The sequence below is a fragment of the Panthera uncia genome, chromosome A2 (assembly GCF_023721935.1).
Source record: "Panthera uncia isolate 11264 chromosome A2, Puncia_PCG_1.0, whole genome shotgun sequence".
Lineage (NCBI taxonomy): Eukaryota > Metazoa > Chordata > Mammalia > Carnivora > Felidae > Panthera > Panthera uncia.
The window spans coordinates 75,803,384-75,816,411 of NC_064816.1; the positions used below are offsets into that span (position 1 = coordinate 75,803,384).

General features: G+C 45.0%; 1 protein-coding gene across 6 annotated transcripts in view; it reads left to right on the plus strand.

Annotated features, from left to right (window-relative positions):
• The first annotated feature begins 709 nt into the window (after positions 1–709).
• The window catches only part of SRPK2 (SRSF protein kinase 2), a 389,837-nt gene continuing 377,518 nt past the window's right edge, over positions 710–13,028 (plus strand). Inside the window, exons 1-2 of one of the 6 annotated variants that reach the window (XM_049642817.1) lie at positions 710–941; positions 9,121–9,175. Coding sequence is in view for 4 of the 6 variants with exons in the window: in XM_049642815.1 (XP_049498772.1) it covers positions 871–941 (71 nt within the window). In the remaining 2 variants the exon portion in view is untranslated. Of the gene's footprint in view, positions 942–8,908; positions 9,031–9,120; positions 9,176–13,028 lie in introns of those variants that run through there. The other 5 variants (XM_049642828.1, XM_049642813.1, XM_049642822.1 and 2 more) reach the window with 5 other exon arrangements.

Below are 13,028 nucleotides of genomic sequence, written 5' to 3' on the forward strand. Positions count from 1 at the left end.
TTTGGTCAATATTCTAAATCTCTACTAACACAGCCCTGGCAGATCTTCAGGAGTCATTTTTCTTTTTTTTTTTTTTTTTAATTTTTTTTTTTAATGTTTATTTTTGAGAGACAGAGACAGAGAATGAGCAGGGGAGGAACAGAGAGAGGAAGATGCAGAATCTGAAGCAGGCTTCAGGCTCCGAGCTGTCAGCACAGAACCCGACACTGGGCTCGAACCCACGGACTGCGAGATCATGACCTGAGCCGAAGTCAGTTGCTTAACCGACTGAGCCACCCAGGCGCCCCCAGGCGTCATTTTTCACTGGCTTATGTAAGAGTCTTATATACAGTAGGCATTTCATTTATGACAAATTTATTACTATTGATGACGTTCTGTAGATAATCTAGTCAACCTTCTCTTTTCTTTAGTCTGAGTGTTGGACTGAGAATTCTCTTTCATTTCTACTCTTCAGACAATGGCCAAATGAGGGGTCTATAAGGATGCTCACTTGCAAATCAGAGGCAGTAAAAGAAAGACGGAATGACCCCTGGTGGTGGTTTAAAGAATATGTCCACATAGTCCGTTCGGCTTCCCTTCAAGAAATGCTCTCCGGGCCCCTCCTCTAAGCATGTGCTGTACTTGCATTTCAGGAATAGAATGTAGTGAAAATGATGGATTGTGACTTCTGAGGGTAGGTCACAAAAGGCAGTCAAGTTTCTTCCTTGCTCTCCAGGGGAAGCCAGACACTCAAGCCAGCCCTATGGAAAGATCAGGGGGAGGAAGTGAGGTCTCCCTGAAACAGCCAGTGAGGATCTGAGGCCCCCTGCTAACAGCCATGTGAGTGAGCCATCTTGGTAACAGATCTCTCAGCCTTCCTCCAGCCTCCAGATGACAGCGGCCTCCAGTGACAACTTCACTTTCCAGCTGAACTGCTGCCAAAGTCCTGGACCACAGAAATCGTGAGATAATAAACGTTTGTTGTTTTCAGTTGCTAAATTTGGGAGAAATTTGTCATGCAGCAATAGATTAGCAATGCATGTCTTAATGTGCATATATATAAGTACAGCTAATATTTATTGAACAATTAGACCCTTCTCTAAACATTTTATGTGAAATAACTCATTGAATCCTCACAACAAATATATAAGGTAGTTAACACTATCCCCATTTTTCGGATCAGGAAGCTGAGGCACAGAGAATGTGAGTAACTTGCCCAATGTTACCAAGATAGTGAATGATAAAACTAGGGTTTCAACCATGCCAGTCTGGCTCTATTACTCTGCACTAACTTCTGGGTGAAATTGCTGCTTTAGTGGTACTAATGTCACTGAGAAATATGCTGTAATGAAATAATAAGAGACAGGCTTGGGGTGCTTGGGTGGCTCAGTTGGTTAAGTGTCCAACTTCAGCTCAGGTCATGATCTCACGGTTCGTGGGTTCAAGCCCCATGTCGGGCTTTGTGCTGACAGCTCAGAGCCTGGAGCCTGCTTCTGATTCTGTGTCTCCACCCCCCCCGCCCCTCCCCCACCCGTGCTCTGTTTCTGTCTCAAAAATTAAAAAAAAAAAAACATAAAAAAAAAAAAGAAAGGACACATAAAAAAAAGAGACATGCTTAAGCTTCATACTAGAAAGTATAAATTAGATACAAGGAAACTTTCCTAGAAATGTAAAAGCGTTAGAAAGCCTTTGGAAAAAGGCTAGGTTCTCATCTACTAAAGGCCTGAAGGAAGGTGGATTATATGAGCTCTCAAGTCTGTTTCCAATTCTATGACATACTAAATATACTTTCTAAGATACAGTAGGATTTGGTAGCTCTACTTGGAAACATTAGTGTGTAATTGGGTTTACAGCGTTCTGTAATTTTCTCTTATATTTAGTAAAAATTAATATGATATGTTCATCTTGAATTCTGTTGTACTTGGCTGGGGAAAAATGCATATGTATTTTCCTTTTCACTACTTTTGGACAGCACAGAGAAAAAAATATATCCAGTTGTTTGTTCTTTTTTTTTTTTTTTTCCTTTTTCTCTTTGAGAGAGAGAGAGAGAGAGAGAGAGAGAGTGTGTGTGTGTGTATGTGTGTGTGTGCACGCTAGCAGGGCAGAGGCAGAGAGAGGGAGAGGGAGAAGCTTTTTTAAAATAAAAAAAAAAAATGTTTCTTTATTTTTAAGAGAGACACAGCACGAGAAGGGGAGGGGTAGAGAGAGAAGGAGACACAGAATCTGAAGCAGGCTCCAGGCTCCGAGCTGTCAGCACAGGGCCTGATGCAGGGCTCAAACCTGTAAGCTGAGATCTTGACCTGAGCTGAAGTCAGACGCTTAACTGACTGAGCCACCCAGGCACCCCATAGGGGGAGGGAGAATCTATTTTATTTTATTTTTTAATGTTTTTCATTTTTTATATTTGGGAGACAGAGAGAGACAGAGCTTCGAGCAGGGGAGGGGCAGAGAGAGATCGGAGACACAGAATCCGAAGCAGCTTCCAGGCTCCGAGCTGTCAGCACAGAGCCCGAAGCGGAGCTCGAATTCACGAGCAGTGACATCATGACCTGAGCTGAAGTCCGCCGCCCAACCGACTGAGCCACCCAGGCACCCAGGAGAGGGAGAATCTTAAGTACGGTCCACTTCCAGTGCAGAGCCGGACATGGGGGTCTCATCCAATGACCCTGGGATCATGAACTTAGTGGAAATTAAGAGTTGGTTTCTTGAGGCACCTGGGTGGCTCAGTCGGTTAAGCGTCTGACTTCAGCTCAGGTAACGATCTCGCGGTCCGTGAGTTCGAGCCCCGCGTTGGGCTCTGGGCTGATGGCTCAGAGCCTGGAGCCTGATTCTGATTCTGTGTCTCCCTCTCTCTCTGCCCCTCCCCCTTCATGCTCTGTCTCTCTTTGTCTCAAAAATAAATAAAATGTTAAAAAAAGTTAAAAAAAAAAAAAAGGTTGTTCAACTGACTGAGCCACCCAGATGCCCCTAAGATATATCCAGTTCTAATACTTCCCCTTCTTAATTATAATATCCTTATGATTATTTTTATTAGCAATAAATATTGGTAGAATAAAATAATTAAATTTATACTCCCAGGATTGTGAGTTTGAGACCCATGTTAGGTGTAGAGCTTACTTGAAAAAAAAAAACAAAACTGGGGCGCCTGTGTGGCTCAGTCAGTTAAGTGTCCAACTTCAGCTCAAGTCAAGATCTCACGGTTCGTGGGTTCGAGCCCTGCGTAGGGCTCTGTGCTGACAGCTCAGAACCTGGAGCCTGCTTCGGATTCTGTATCTCCCTCACTTTCTGCCCATCTCCTCCTTGTGCTCTGTCTCTGTCTCTCTCTCTCAAAAATAATAAACACTTAAAAAATTAAAAAAAAAGAAAACTAAGAATAAAACATATACAAAAAACTTTTATTCTCTGTTTCTTTTTTTCCTTTAAAATTATTTATTTTTAAATTAAAAAAAAATTTTTTTTGTATTTTTGGGGGAGAGAGTGAGCAGGGGAGAGGGGCAGAGGGAGTGAGAGAGAATCTTCGGCATGGAGCCTGATGTGGGGCTCCATTCCATGACCCTTGGATCACGACCTGAGCCAAAATCAAGAGTCGGACGCTCAACCGACTGAGCCACCCAGGTGCCCCTGATTTCCTTTAAAATGTTATTTGAAACTATGATGCATATGAAATAAAATTTTAGTTGTTTTAATTTTTTTTTCAGTAGGCTCTGTACCCACTGTGGGGCTTGAACTTGCCACTGACCCTGAGATTCTCACATGCTCTGTACGCACTGCACCAGCCATGAGCCCTGAAATGTTTCATTTTTAAATTTGCAGAGACTAGGTTTATAATCTATCATTCTTTCTGTAAGCACCTAATATAGGATGTGTAAATTGTTTATTGATAATTTAGTTGGTGTATTTTAATTCAATAAATTCAAAGCAATTCACAAATATTCTAGGTGGCAAATATACTTCTCTCCTAATTTATAGAAGTAAAAAGATTGACCAGATCACCTTGAGGCCTTTCATTCTTAGCTTTTCAGTGAGACTTTTCTTAAGTCTCAAAAGGTTGGTGTTTGTTTTTCAGTTTTTTTTTTCTTTTCATAGATGGTATGGCCATCTAGTAATCATAATCTACAATTCCCATGTTTATTTTGTTTATTTTCTGCTTCTGGCAATAGAATGTGAGCTCCATGTGGGCAGGGAGATCTTTGTGTGCTTTGTTCACTGCTGTAGATTCAGTACCTAGAACAATGCTACATAATAGGTATTTGGTAATTATTTGTTGAACAAATGAATGCAAAAGATCTAGCAAAGAGATTGGGTATGTGCCTCCCATGTAATGTTAATGATAATTACCGTGTACTGAATAGTTACTTATGTTAGTTGATTATCATATTGACCCAGGAGGATTGGTATTAATATGATTACCATTTTCCACATGTTGTAATTAGGTAACTTGTCCCAGGTTATGCAGAAATTAAGTAGCAGAAATTGGTTTCAACATTGAGGTAAGTGAAAAAAGCCAGTCACAAAAGGACACATATTATATGATTTCATTTATATGATCTGCTTGGAACAGGCAAGTCTATAGAGAGAGAAAGGAGATTAGTGCTTTGTCCAAGGCTTGGGCAGGGAAGGTTGGGGGAAACAGGGAGTGACTGCTAATGGGTATGGCGTTTCTTTTAGGGGTGACAAAAATATTTTAAAATTAGATTGTTAATTTTAAATGTTTAAAATTAGTTGTGCATGTGAATGTATTAAAAACTATTAAATTTTTCACTTTAAGTGGGTGAATTGTATGGTATGTGAATTATATCTCAATAAAGCTGTGGAAAATAATAAAAGAAACTGGTTTCAAACTCACATTTCTTTGGCTTCAAAGCTTTTAATCACCTTCTAGAAGGAGCTAAGACTGGACTCATGATGTTTCTGAGATTAGGTGAGGGAAAGGACAAGGTTTCCTGGAACATGCCAGAAAGTAAAGAGGTGCTCAAAAACCCATGGGGACATGTCCAAAGGACACTGCAAGTTGGAAGTGTCTTTTGTGGTCAAATATGGAACAATTCAAGATCAAAAATCAAAGTGACAGTAATTACTGTCAACTGTCAGTTGACAAAACGAAGAAAACAAGCTGAAAACAGAGAACAAAGGAGTGGCAGGAGAAATGAAAGGTCTTCCTTAGAGAAGACTGTCACCTAATTAATATAGATGGAACAGATGGAATGTTAGGATTATAATATCAATATTCTACCACCACTATAATAATAATTGATCCAGGCAAGCATCATCACTGGATGCTAACCCACAGTGTGAAAGATTCTTGAGGAAGAACACTCAGTCTCAAAGTATTACCCTCACAGAATTTTGTTTTTAATGTTTATTTTTATTTATTTTTGAGAGAGAGAGAGAGAGAGAGCGTGTGCATATATGAGTGAGGGAGGGGTAGAAAGAGAGAGGGAGACACAGAATCTGAAGCAGGTCCCAAGCTGTCAGCACAGAGCCCAAAGTGAGGCTCAAACCCACGAATCTGTGACCTGAGCTGAAGTCGGATGCTTAACCAACTGAGCCACCCAGGTGCTACAGAATTTTTTTTTTTTAATTGAGATGAAATTCACATAGCATGAAGTTAACAATTTTATTTTTTAAGTTTTTTAAATCTTGTTAATGTTTATTTATTTTTGAGAGAGAGAGAGAGAGAGAGAGAGAGAGAGAGAGAACGAGTGGGGGAGAGGCAAAGAGAGAGGGAGACACAGAATCCAAAGCAGGCTCCAGGCTCTGAGCCGTCAGCAGACCCTGATGCAGGACTCGAACCTGTGAACAGTGAGATCGTGACCTGAGCCAAAGCCGGACGCTTAACTGACTGAGCCATCCAGGTGCCCCACGATCTTAACAATTTTAGAGTGCACAATTCATTTAGCATGTTTACAATATTGTAATTGTGCAATACACCTCTTTCCAGCTCCAAAACGTTTTCATCACTACAAAAGAAAACCTGTACCCATGTAGCTGGTTGTTCCTCATTTCCCCTCCTCCACCCTGCCACTAGCCACCACCAATCTGCTTTCTTTGGATTTGCTTATGCTGGATGTTTTCATATAAATGGCATTATACAATATGAAACAGACCATTTGTGTCTGGCTTCTTTCACTTGGCATAATGTTTTGAGGTTCATCTACATTGTAGCATGTATCATTCGTTTTCATTCTTTCCTTCTTTTTCTTCCTCATTCTTTTAATGGGCTGAAAAATATTTCATTGTATGTCTGAAACACAATTGGCTTATCCATTCATATGCTGATGGGTATTTGGGTTGTTTCTAACCTTTTGGCTACTGTGATTAGTACTGCCACGTACATTTGTGTACAAGAATTGGAGTACCTGTTTGTATTTATTTTGGATGTCTACCTAGGGGTGATAATTCTATGTTTAGCTTTTTGAGGAACTGTGGGGCTGTTTTCCACAATGATTGCACCATTTTACATTCCCACCAGCAATGTACAAGCGTTCCAGTATCTCTATATCTTTGCCAACATTTATGTGCCATTTAAAAAAGGAATATGGTCATTCTAGTACGTTCGAAGTGGTATCTTATTGTGACTTTGCTTTGCATTTCTCTAATGTTGTTGAGCTTCTTTTCATGTACTTGTTGGCCATTTTGTGTATCTTTGGAGAAATGTATATTCAAGTCCTTTACCCATTTTTTACATAGACTGCTTTTCTTTCTTTTTTTTATTTTTGAGAGGGGGGAGGGACAGCAGAGGGGGGAAGAGATAGAGATAGAGATAGAGGTAGAGGTAGAGGTAGAGAGAGAGAGAGAGAGAGAGAGAATTCCAAGCAGGCTTCCTGCTCAGTGCAAAGCCTGACACAGGGCTTGATCCCAAGACCCTAGGATCATGACCTGAGCCCAAATTGAGACTGATGCTCAACTGACTGGGTGCCCAGGCACCCCCACAGACTACTTTTCTAGGTAGAAAAGAAAAAAAGCTACCTTTACCATAGAAAAATGATTACATGTAACATCACTAATAATGGAACAAACGGACATCATTTCCCTTCTGCTCCAACATACTGAGGATGGACACAATATCATCCATATAGTGTACCTGACAAAATTATTTCATTTGAATCTAATAGGGAACAGAGTGGAAACAGAGAAATGTCCTGTAGAAAAGTAGAATTGGATTCTTAAAAAAAAAAAAAAGTCAATGCTATAAAAGAAAAAAACAACAACAACCCAACAACCAGGGATTATTCTAGACTAAAGGAGTTTAAAAAGACATGACAATTAAATGTAATGCATGATTTTTGATTGTATCTTGCATTGGAAGAAAGCCTGCTAAAAGGGACATTTTGAAAATTTGAATATGGCCTCTGTATATTGCAGATACTAGGATTATATTAATATTAAATTTTCTTGTTAAGATCATGGAATTTCGTTGATGTAAAATATCTTTGTTCTTAGTAAATACTTATTGAAATTCCAAGGGTAGAGGGTAACATTGTTTGCGAAAACTTGAGTGATTCCGCAAAAACAAAACAAAGAAAACTACACATGCACACATACAGGGAACGCAAATGTGATGAAGTGTTAAAAATTGGCGAATGTGGGTTAATATGGGTGTTCGTTATATTTTTCTCTTAACTTTTGTGTAGGGTTGATAGTTTCAGAAATAAAAGTTGAGAAAGTACTTATTTATAGAGGACAAACTGATGGTCAGCAGAAGGAGGTGGGTGGGAGGATGGCTGAAGTAGGTGATGGGGGTTAGGATTAACAGGTGCACTTGTGGCGATGAGCACCACGTGATTAAAATAAAAACAAAAAAAAGTTGAGAAAGTGAAGGGTTCGTGGTGTCTAAGCAGCGCTGTCCGGGTTCTGTTGAGTTTACCATCTTCAGAATAAGACTAGATCCTTTTATGAGTTACGAGTACGGTTGGACAACCAAAGAGAGTAAATGGTCGGGATGGATACCTTTCCAAAACATTATAATTATATAAACAAACAAAGGAACACTGCAGTTATCATTCTGTCCTGCTATCACCTTGATTCCTATCTTTATTAGGGAGCATGATAGCTCCCTAATAAGACTTTGGAAAGTCTTTGAAGTCAGCTAGGCCTACATTTGAATCATCATCGCTGGGCAAACTGTTCAACTTCTTTAGGGGTCAATTTCCTCGTTGTAAGATGTAGACAATAACTGTTTGGTGGGATTGTTGTGTTAAATTGTTAGACACTTGGTGTTTTCTGAGCTGGGCTTTAATTCAGGTGCAAAAACTTCGTCCTACTTTCCATGCAATTTGCATCTTTTCCCTCATTAAACTCAAACAATCCTGGGGGGTAAGTAAAGGTGAGAGATAAGATGACTTCTCCAAGGTCACACAGCTGGTGAAGGACCCAGGTCTCTCCGCTCTTGGTCCTGTGCCCTTTCCACACCCGCCAGAGACGAGGAAGCGGCGCTCATGGGGATGCAAGGATGTAGAGGTGCAAAGGGGGAGAAGAGGCCGCGCGAAGAGAGGTGGTGTGAGACCCGCGGAGGCGCCGGCCAAGGAAGGGCGCATGGAGAGGCGGGTGGCGCGACCGGCCGGGGTGCGTAGGAGAGAGGCTGTGGCTGGAGAGGGAGGGTCGCGCGGGCCGGGTACCCGAGAGAGGCGGGAGGCCTGGGCCGGCTGCGGGGGCTCAAGAGGCGGAGGCCCCGGCCGCAGGCTGGGGCTGGGGACGCCGTGGGCGGGAGTGGCGGTGGTCGCGGGGGGGGTCACTTCTGCACAGGTGGGGCAGGCGGGTGGGTGCGGGGTGCGCAGGAGGGCTCGGCGTGGGGGTCCGGACCCCACCGGGCGGGTGGGGGCGGGGCGGGGGCGGGGCCGGCCGGGGGCGGGTCTCGCTGGGCCCCCCGCGGGAGCGGCGGCTGCGGCGGCGGCGCAGGCGCGGTTCCCGCCTCCTCCCGGCTGGCGGAGCGAGTGGAGGCTGCAGCCCGGCTCGGCTCGGCTCGGCTCTGCTCTGCTCCCGCGTCGCCGCCGCCGCAGCCGCGAAGCCCCCCGCCCCCCTTCCGCCGCGTCGGGATGAGCTCCCGGAAAGGTGAGTGGCCCGCGGCGTCCCCTCCTCCCCGCCACGCGACCCCGCAGGCCGACCGGCCCGACCGTTAATGTGTGTCTTCTCTTTCCCCAGTGCTGGCCATTCAGGCCCGAAAGCGGAGGCCGAAAAGAGAGAAACATCCGAAAAAGTGAGTCCACGTCGCGCTAGACCCGGGGCCCCTGCCCCCGTACGGTCCAGGGCAGCCCGCGACCACGGAGGGGAAAGTTGCCCCGATCCCCCCCGGGCCGAGGGCTGATCCCCCGGGACGCCGGTGCTCGCCTCCTGCGCGCCCTGCGGGCCGCCCGGGGGGAGGGGCGGGCGGGCGGGCGGGGGAGGGGCGCGTGCGAGCCCGCGGCCGGCCCGCCGGGCATCCCCGGACCCCCGGGCCCGGGGTGGCCGTGGGCGGGGTGGGGTGGGGTGGGGGGGGCGGTGAGCGTGCGCACCCTCCCTGCGCGCCGCGCTGGCCCGGGGGTCGCGGGCGCTTCCCGGGAGGGGCGCTGGCGTCCGCCTCCCTGGCCCCGCCGCGCCGTGTGCGGGCGTGAGGCTGCTGCGTGGCTCGCACCTGGACGCGGCGGCCCACGAGGAAGAGGAGCCGAGTGTGCGAGAAAGTGAGTGTGCGTGTGTGTGTTTGTGTGTGTGGCCGGCCTTCTCTTCCTCCCCGGCCCCCGCCTCTCGGCCTTTTCTGCCGAAAACCCGAGCTGGTTGTCAAGTGGTTTGCCTGGGGCGTGTTCCTGGCGCGAGTTCAGCCCCGAGACCTGTGCGTTTCGGCGCTCGGGTTTTTTATTCGAAACTTTCTGCTTGGGCCGAGCGTCACTTTGCTTCGCGGCGGCTGCGCCCGGGTCGCGGGCTGCGCGGGGGCCGGTGGGCGTGTGCGCGGGCGGTCCCGGGCGCGGCTCCCCGGCCCTCATTGTGCCGGGGCGTTGATGAATGGGGTGGTGGTATTTAAAACGTGCCAGCCGGCGGCCACCTCCAGCCTGGCCGCGGACCGGAGTGGGAGCGGCCGGCGCCCCGAGATGAGCCTTTCCTGGAGAGCTGTTCCGAGACCGCAGAGCGCCGCCGCGTCGCTCCTTCCCATTTCTTAATCCTCAGAACCTAGCAGCGTTCCACAGCTTTACTCCTTCTAGATTTGTGGCTTCACTCTTCCTTTTGAGCAAGCAAGGCTCTCTGGTATTTTTGCCCTACTGTAGGGAATGGTAGACCGTGATCCTTCTTGAACATCACGAGACATTTCTTGTTTTTGTTTCCTTTGGGGGACTACCTTGCAGCATTCTTGGGCCTCCCCCCTTCCCGCCCCGCCTGGGTCTCAGCCTAGTGAATTTCATACCCTTTGGTGGCATCTATAAAAACTGCCTGAGGCGCTCTGAACGCGGTGGTTGGTATATCAGGACACGATTTTCGTTCACTCCAGATGGAATATAACTTGAAAAGTATTTTCAGGGTTTCTCAAAATGTGGATCTTGATATAATAGTGCCTTTCATAAAAAAAAAAAAATCACAAAAATAAAAAAAACTAGAGTGACAGGAAAAGTACTTCTTAAGGACTTGAGAAACTGGTGGGTTAAATCGGATAGTAGATTCTTAAGATATTAAATCGGGGTGGATACGGTAGTTTCGAGATGCTTTAAAAAGATTAATGCTCGCTTTCAAGTCAGCCTTAAATTTGGGATTTCCTTGGAATGACAGAAGATTAGCCTATGAGTAAGGAGAACTAATATTTAGGAACTTGAGTATTGGGTTTTAAAACCAACTTTAAATTTAAAGCATTTATCGCAGAGTGCATTATGTCTAGAAAAGTAAAAAGGAATTGAAAAAATCATGTCCCCAGTTTTGGGAATGGCTGTGTGTGTGTACATATGTATGTAACATACATGTGTATGTTATGTGTGGGCATACATGTAGAAAAGCAGTTTTAGGTAAGTCAACATGTGTTTCATATTTTCATATTTCAGGGTATGACTTTCCTAATGGCCAAGAGCCTTTTTTGGTGTGCTGCAGTTTGGATTTATGTGATACCTTTATAAAGAGTTAGTGTATAGCCACAGTATTCAGTTGTCACTCTCACGAATTAATCTTCCAGCGCTTTCCATTGTCCATTGTGTCCATGTGATAAGATTTGAGGGAGAAGCCCCCAGGCATCGCTAAGTGAATTGGTTGGTCTGCAAGGTAATTAACAAGAGGAGACCAGCCCAATTACATAACTGATTAATGAAATGCCATATTTTTGGCCTAATTCTTTGAATTAAGACATTATTTTAAAGGAATGCTTGATATGATTTATTCACTCATATATTCAGCAAGTATTTGCATGCCTTTCCTTGGAGATGGTGGTAGAACTTTGAATAAGACAAAGCTGCTCTTGAAGGTCACAACCAGTGGGCGTTGGGGGAGAACCCCAAAGAGGATAACAAATCAAGATTACAGTTGCAGATAGTGCTAAGAGATAGGGACAAAAATAAGATAGGGTGCCTCAAGTAATAGTGATAGATGACATTTGAACACTGCCAGTCACTGTGCTGATAGCTTTATGGCCTTTTCTTCCTTGTGACGCCACTATACGGTGGGTGCTTGTTATTAATTGCCATTTTACAGATGAACAAGTATCATGCCCCGTTGGTAAGTTGAATACAGGCAGCCGGGGACTAGAATCCACTCTTCAGTCTCTGAGGAGGCGACATTTGAACAGAAAGTGGAATGAGGAGGAGTGGAGGGGAGTGGGGGGAGCCCGTTCTATATATGGGCTAGGAATGTTGGAGGAACCTGAGGGTCAGGGTGACCGGAGTGCCACGGAAGAAGATGGTAGCTGATGGCGGGGGATGAGAGTGGGTAGGGCCTTGTCCTGTAGGCCATTGAGAGGCTTACAGATGGGAGTGACAAGATCTGGTTCCTGTTTTAAAATAAAGCACTGGCTGTCGGTTTGGAGGACGGATTGTTAGGGGTCAGGGAGAAGCAGAAACTGGAAGCTGACCTGTCCAGCTGGGAAACCCGGGTGACTTGGTTCAGGGTGGCAGCAGTGGTGCTGGAGAGAAGTGATGGAAGGAACTGTAGGAGGCTGCTGGTCTGAGAAGTCCTCATGTTACATTCAGCCCTGACAGGTTAAAGTCCTGCAATTAGCATAGTTTGGACCACAGTCCAGGTCTCCTGATGCCCACTGTTTTTGCTTTTTGATTGCTTCTCCAGAGGAGAAGGAGTAATAGGTCTAATTTCAAACTGTATAAATACAATGATTGGCAGACCTAAATTATGTGACAGTATGGGCCTGGCTTGATGTAATATGATCTACTTTTGTTATTATCTCCCTGTATATGCAAGCTGGCTTTTCATTCATTTTCATTCAGTTTAATTCTGTGAGCATTTATGAATTGAGCCAGTTCCTATAGGCTACTTTTTAGTAAACTGGAGTTTGTGGTTGTCAGGAATACCATTAAGATTTCTCTACTTAGCTGAGTCAGAATTTTAATCTCATCAGATTGTTCCAGTGAGTTTAGTTTGTGGAATATTAATTGTGCTGCTTTGTGAGTAACAGGCAGCAGGGAAGGATCATAGTGTCATTCAGTCATGAATCTCAAGAATTAGCTAAATCACGTGGCTTGGGATAGTGTTGCTTTGGGGCATGAATGTATGTCTAAAATTTTTAAGGATGTATTTTTTTTTCCTGCATGTAACTTTTTTTTTTTTAATGCTTATTTTTGAGGGGTAGGGGGTGCAGAGAGAGGGGGAGAGAGAGAGAATCCCAGGCAGGCTTCGCACTGTCAGCACAGAGCCCAACGTGGGTCTTGAACTTACCAACCCCAAGATCATGACCTGAGCTGAAATCAAGAGTCAGAAGCTTAACCTACTGAGCCACCCAGGTGCCCCAAGCATGTAACTTTTTCATTGATACATAATTCACATACTATAAGGTTTATCTTTCAAAATATATAATTTGGTGCTTTTTAGTATATTCACAAAGTTGTGCAGTGGTCACAATGATTAATTCCAGAACATTTGCACTGCCCCACCCC